General features: G+C 34.3%; 1 protein-coding gene and 1 non-coding gene across 2 annotated transcripts; one reads left to right on the forward strand and one right to left on the reverse strand.

Moving 5' to 3' along the window:
• Positions 1-2,843: 2,843 nt before the first annotated feature.
• LOC139852709 (G-box-binding factor 4-like) lies at positions 2,844-5,828 on the forward strand. Its single transcript, XM_071842038.1, has 4 exons — positions 2,844-3,566; positions 3,673-3,744; positions 3,837-3,866; positions 5,253-5,828. Exons 1-4 carry the CDS (start codon positions 3,015-3,017, stop codon positions 5,325-5,327), a joined length of 729 nt encoding a protein of 242 aa, XP_071698139.1. The 5' UTR covers positions 2,844-3,014; the 3' UTR covers positions 5,328-5,828.
• A 719-nt stretch (positions 5,829-6,547) lies between these two features.
• Positions 6,548-6,743, reverse strand: LOC139856491 (U2 spliceosomal RNA). Its single transcript, XR_011761971.1, has one exon. It is a non-coding gene; the product is annotated as a U2 spliceosomal RNA (small nuclear RNA).

A 6,743-nucleotide genomic window follows, 5' to 3' on the forward strand; every position in this document is an offset into this window, starting at 1 on the left:
TACTTGTACATCAAACAACTTATACCGAAAAGATTTTAAAACATTTTTTTTTTAAAGACAAACTCATTATTGTTAGATCACTCAATATTGACACTGATCTATTTCATCCCTGCGAAGATCATGAAAATTTTAACAGATCGAAAGTTCTATATTTTAGTGCAATTGAGGTTCTTATGTATCTTATAGATTATACAAGATCTGACATTTCTTTTGCAGTTAATTTGTTGGCAAGGTTCAGCTCAGCTCCTACCAAAAGACACTGGAATGGGATCAAACACATATTTCGATACCTTCGAGGAACTACTGATTTAGGATTATTTTATTCTAACGAATCAAAACAAGATTTGGTTGGTTATGCAGATGCAGGTTATTTATCTGATCCACATAAAGCTAAATCTCAAAATGGATATGTATTCCTAAATGGAGGTACCGCAATATCATGGCGTTCTCAAAAACAAACACTTGTTGCAACATCATCAAATCATGCCGAAGTAATTGCATTACATGAAGCCAGTCGGGAATGTTTTTGGTTGAGATCAATGACACAACTCATTACTGATTCTTGTGGACTAGAACGCAATAAAAGTTCAACAACTATCTATGAAGATAATGTAGCTTGCATAACACAGATGAAAGAAGGGTATATCAAAAGTGACCGAACAAAACACATACCCCCTAGATTCTTCTCATACACTCAAAATCTCATTAAGGACAACTAGATTGAAATGAGATATGTTCAGTCCAGCAAAAACTCTGCTGACCTTTTCACCAAAGCACTTCCAACTGCTATTTTCAGAACACACGTTCATAATATTGGCATGAGGCATGTTCAGAAGATGTAACAACTCAGGCGTTGCCTACTTGAGGGGGAGTCAACTCTATGCTGCACTCTTTTTCCCTTAGCTAAAGTTTTATCCCAAAGGGTTTTCTTTAGCAAGGTTTTTAACGAGGCAGTACTAGTTATTCACTAATAAAATTAATATCCAAGGGGGAGTGTTATAAAAGTAATAATTGGATGATAATTTTATTATTATTATAGATATTGCATAGTATATTTTTTGAGTATAAATAGGTGTGTTGAGTTAGAGTTTATTGTATGTATTTTTTGGTTAACAAAAACACTCTCTCTCTCTAGATTCCAAATGCCACCAAACTCTCATTGTACATTTTTCTATAAATAAAAATCAATTACTCATACCTTTTGTTCAACCTTTGTTTTCTCCGTTTTACAGTATCTCTATCTCTATATACCTTCTACAGTCAAGAACCACTAAAAGTAGTTATAAGCCTACTGAATTATAACAGAATTGACATTTTAATGATTTACATTTTAATGATTGTCCACTCACATGTCCACAACTACACATGTCGAAAGATCCTCAATCCTTGCCTAACTAAACCTACACTTTATTAAAGTAGAAATGACATCAGTTTTAACATAGATTGGAGGACATTAACATTAATGTCTTTTATTTGAACTTTTGTCTTATTCTTCATGGTTAATTTTCTAATTGCACTAGTTATTTGATTTGCCCAAATTATTTAGGTATATCTTCCATTTTCAAAGGATGGGATCCTTTTACCTTTCGTATTGAACTAGATATAAGATGTAATATTTTCTTACATTTAAAATTTTAAGAATCTCCCGGCTTAACATAAAAAATCAATAATTTTGAGCGGAAAGTAAGCAAACTAACTTAGGTAGTCTTTGACAAAATTGACAAATGAAAAGATTCGATCCCAAAATTGGCGTTATAAAAAAAATACTCAAACACAAGCTTAGTAACTTAAACATGGATCATCTCACTTATACACTTGAATACTTGCTAATGAATGACGTTTCTTTTTTTCTTTCAAGATCATTTTATTTTATCAATTTTTTCGGAAAGATAATAAATTAAAGAATGAGAATATCTACTCAAGTGTATACGGTTTAATCGGATTATTCCATTATCATTACAACTTTCTATGATCACTTTAAAATATGATGTCAGTAATATTAAATTTGAGACATAGTGTGAGAATAAAACAATCTCAATCACTAAATCTTCTTTATAAATACAAATTTACCACCGTCAAATTGATAAATTAAATTACTATAAAAAGTATATTTTTTTGGTAAAACTAACGAAAACTCATATAGAAACGAGGTCGATCATCAAAGAAAAATGTCTCAACAGAGAATACAGATAAACGGCGAAAAATTATTGGTTAAACATTTGATCGAACCAACATAGACCTCGCAGTCGCAATAACTTCTTCAACTACGATCAATGTATAGGTCTACGTTCGTTCGATCATACCTTACATTTGGCCAACAATCTTTTTTCTTATCCTCCATCTCCTACTTGAAACGAGTCAATCTTTCTTCAAATATTATGTTATCAAATTATCTAAGCTAGTACCATCCACATTAACTACTATAAGAATATTTGATGGTTAACATTTTGTGTGATAACCATCGTACGGTTAATCAATTCTAGTACAAGTAATTAAAATTAAACTAGTAGTACTAATTAACCATATCAACCTGACGATAAACCGTACACACACAGTTAAATTATGAAATGTTTAAAATCACAAAACGACAAAATACTCAAACAAGCAAATTTTATTTTTCTTTTTATGGAAACAAACAAAGGAAATTTCGACACGCATCTTTCCGTGACCACCTCCTGCCGGCTTTCCACAATCGAAATGACGAATATACCCATTGATCTTGCAAATTTCAATTTTCAAACCCACCGGATTAGGACATAACCGTCCAAACACTCTTTCTCTCACAAAATTTTATTTATATATTTCTGTAATTGTATTTCTATTATTGTAAAAAAAAAAAAACACTTCCGACCTGCCGGCGACTCTCTTGCTTGTGTTCTTCATTTAAATTTTGTTTTTTTTTCTCTTCAACTAATCATAAATTGACACTGTAAACCCTAACTAGTTTGTATTTATTACTGTATATCTGTTTAATTATACATTTAAATATAAACTGAATTGTGTGAAATTCGTGTATGGCGTCGTCGAAGGTGATGACGTCATCATCGCCGGTGAAACAGGATCTACAACGTCATCTACATACTGGTAATAGTATCGGAGATCAAAATAGTAATTTGGTTTCAATGAATATGGACGATCTACTTAAGAACATTTACGACGATTCTCGTCAATCTCCGGCTCCGGCGAATTTTCCGTCCGGTGATCCGGAAATGACGCTAGAGGATTTCTTAACGAAAGCTGGGGCTGTTAGAGAAGAAGATGTAGTGAATTTACCACCGGACCTGAAACCGTCGGTGAATTCGGAGTTTTCCGGTGTAATTGATCCGATAGTATGTGCCGGTGCAGGAGGTGTGGTTGCCGGTTCGTTTCAAGGTGTGCCTCAGCAGCAGCACATGCAGTTTGTGACTGCGCTTGGTGGTAGTGCTGTGGCCGGTGGCGGTTGCAGTGGCAGAGGGAAGAGGAAGGTGGTGGTGGAAGATCAGCCGGTGGATAAGGCGACGCAACAGAAACAGAGGAGGATGATTAAAAATAGAGAATCTGCTGCAAGGTCTAGGGAGCGAAAACAGGTTATCTTCCTTTATGATTTAATGATTTAATCTAATTAAGTTAATTAAATTGTTTATTAAAGTTGATATATTTTAAATTTGTGCTGTGTGTTTGTTAATTTTGTAGGCTTATACGGTTGAATTAGAGTCTCTGGTAACACAATTGGAGGAAGAGCATGCAAAATTGTTGAAAGAAGTGGTATGAATGTATTTATTTTTTCTTTTGTATAATTCGATGAAATTATGTTAAAGAATTATTTAATTTAATTATATATATATATTTATTTGCAGGATGAACTGAACAAGGAAAGGCATAAGCAGGTTAGTTAGTTATTACATATTACGAATTGATATTTGATTTATTTAGGAAGTTAGCCTAAAGCTTCAACCTTTTTTGGTGAACTGTTTACCTGATTTTCGCCATGAGTGAATTTGCAATGTTTGGGAATTGTTCTCTAGGTCCTTTATGTCGATAATGGATTTCATGTGATATATAGTGGAAAGTTGGGGGCCAAATTTAGCGATTTTAGGTAGACAATGAGGGTATAGTTTCAATAATCTAGTGGTTGATGATGAAATCTAAAAGGCTTTGAAACCATGTACTTACTTTATTAGTGATCTACCCTAGTTTCTAGTAGAAATGTTTGAGATCAATGGTTGGTCGATACACACCGGTACTTTTTATAATGAAACTTAGGACATGCTTGTTAAGAGATTCAAGCTCAAAATGTAAGATACATAGATCCTCAAAATGAATTAGTAGGCTTAAGACCACTTGGGAAGGTAATTACATAAATAAAAGTGATTGAAAGTTCATATCGACAACCTAAGATTACACACTTAAACTTCTCCTTTTTCCTTTTTATAAAGAAACGTATAATTAATACACTGCTCTTTCTTTTTCAGAAAAAGAGTAATGATTCTGGTGCATTTATTTTATCACATTACCGATGTGGGACTTTGGTTTGCACCCTTACGAACCTCCCCTCAAACCCAAGTCCCTCCCTGCTCAGGGGTGCGCTTATTGCGACGTCCACCACGTCCGGTCTATAGCCTGGCTCTGATAGCACTTATAGGATCGTATAGCCCGAACGACATGTCATACAATACAAGTCCAAGAGTCCCTCTTTTCTCTAAACCAAGTGGTAGTAGCGGGAGTTCTCCTTAGACTTATATGCACACATTTGTTTTGTCCCATGACCGATTAGGGACCTTGGTTTGCACCCTTACATTTTAACCGCTCATGCTATGAAGTATATTAACCTTTTTAAAACTCATAGTCTAGTGATCGTTTTATCATATGGATGGTGCCCACCGAACTTAAGTAAAGTGGTCATGTCTGGTCTCAACATGTACGGGTGGGTGTTAGATGGTTATTTTAGGGTGGGTAGCAAGGGGCTCCCATCTATCTATCTATATACATGATATAGAGGGTCCTACCAAGTTAACATGCAATAAATTCGGTTCAAACCTTCCCGGGTCCTACCAAGTTACCAAATTAACAGAAAATAAAAGCTCAAGTCTTCTTGTCGGACAATAATGTTCGATAAATCATTGGCCACATTGGCTTGCTGTTAATATTTTGATGCATTATTACTTTTGTAACTCCTTTATCACTAGCTCAATAATTTATGTGTGCCGTTAAAAAATAAATAAATATTTATCTGTCATGCTTAACATTCTGTATTGAAATAATTCGGAACACAGTTAATGGAGAACTTGATGCCAGTTGTGGAGAAGAGAAGACCACCAAGATTTCTTCGAAGAACTAACTCGATGTGAATGCAGGTTTTCTTATTTAAAATCCAAGCACGAAAACGGAAGACTCGTCCTCTTGGTTTGAGGGACCCAGTGGTTCACTCAATTGTAAAGAGGTGAAAGAAAAAAGTAAAAAGGTTATGACCAAGTTCTCTGCAATGCATAGTTGTTAGTTGGACAGATAGCAGCTAGAACTCATAAACCCTCAACTAATTCATATGTTTAACTAATACGGATTCTGTTAAGTTTAGGAATCGTATTTCAATTTCAGGTGTTTATAAAAGGGTGTACGTGGTCGTCGCAATGTTCTTTTTTGAAGCCCTATGCTATAACTTACAATAAATGTATTTTTGCATGAATTATGTGTTTTCTACCCAACAGATCGTCTCTTTTCGTGGTTAAAAATGGGGTTATGGACAAAATCTGTAACTAAAATGGTTTCACTGATGGTGTTGGAGAGATTCAAATCCTAGAATACAAGTAGGAATAATACAGGCTGCAGCTGTTTCATTTGCTAGTTGAATGTGGTGTCCTTCATTTCATCTGGATTTTTTAGAAGACATAGATTTAAAATGTAACACAAACTAATATGTATATGATCATATAATTACAACCCAGTATCAAGGAGCAGACCTTAGTTTGATTTGGTCCCAAACCAGCTAATAGTGTGACACCTAGATGACCGACAAAGACTACCAAGGCAACTAACAAAAATTGAAGTAATATAGAGTGAGCCACGTCCCGAAAATATTATTAATATCACTAAAGATTAATCAAAATCGAGTGAGCCGATACCTGATATGAACAGATACTATTGATCAGCTCTTTTGATATTTGGTTGACCCAACCGGTCCTTTATAATCTCATAGAAAATGATTAGTGAATTAGTGCTTAAACACCAGAAATAAGAGTCCAAAATTATTACTTAGAAACAAGTGTGAATTTTCATTCCAAAGAGTGGGGATGATGATGCCATTTTCCATATAAATTGTTAGATTTTTAAATTAAATATAAATCATACGGTCCATACATGTATGATGATGAGGTTTATCAGGACCCAAAAAAATACAATAAACTGCAAATGGTAACCCAAAAGGTACTACAAATCAAGGTGGGACTTTGGTACTAACAAAAAAGAAACAAGACTAAACTAAGTTGAATTTTCATTGAATCATCAAAAGTAATTCCAAGTTGTTTTAAATAAACCTTAAAAAGTAATTCCAAAAGAGTTTAACTGATAATTAGAGGGGTGAGCCAGACCAAAGTAGTAGTGCAACACCAAGGCGACTCGCAAAGACCCCAATAGCTTGCTATTGTTATGAGTCTTTCACCATAAAAAATAAAATTAATATCAAGTGAACCGATGGCTCACATATCAGATATTAAACTGATAAGAACAGATACTACACTTGATCTTAGCCAAAAGGCCGAGAAAGGTAT

This window comes from Rutidosis leptorrhynchoides, chromosome 6, assembly GCF_046630445.1.
Source record: "Rutidosis leptorrhynchoides isolate AG116_Rl617_1_P2 chromosome 6, CSIRO_AGI_Rlap_v1, whole genome shotgun sequence".
NCBI lineage: Eukaryota > Viridiplantae > Streptophyta > Magnoliopsida > Asterales > Asteraceae > Rutidosis > Rutidosis leptorrhynchoides.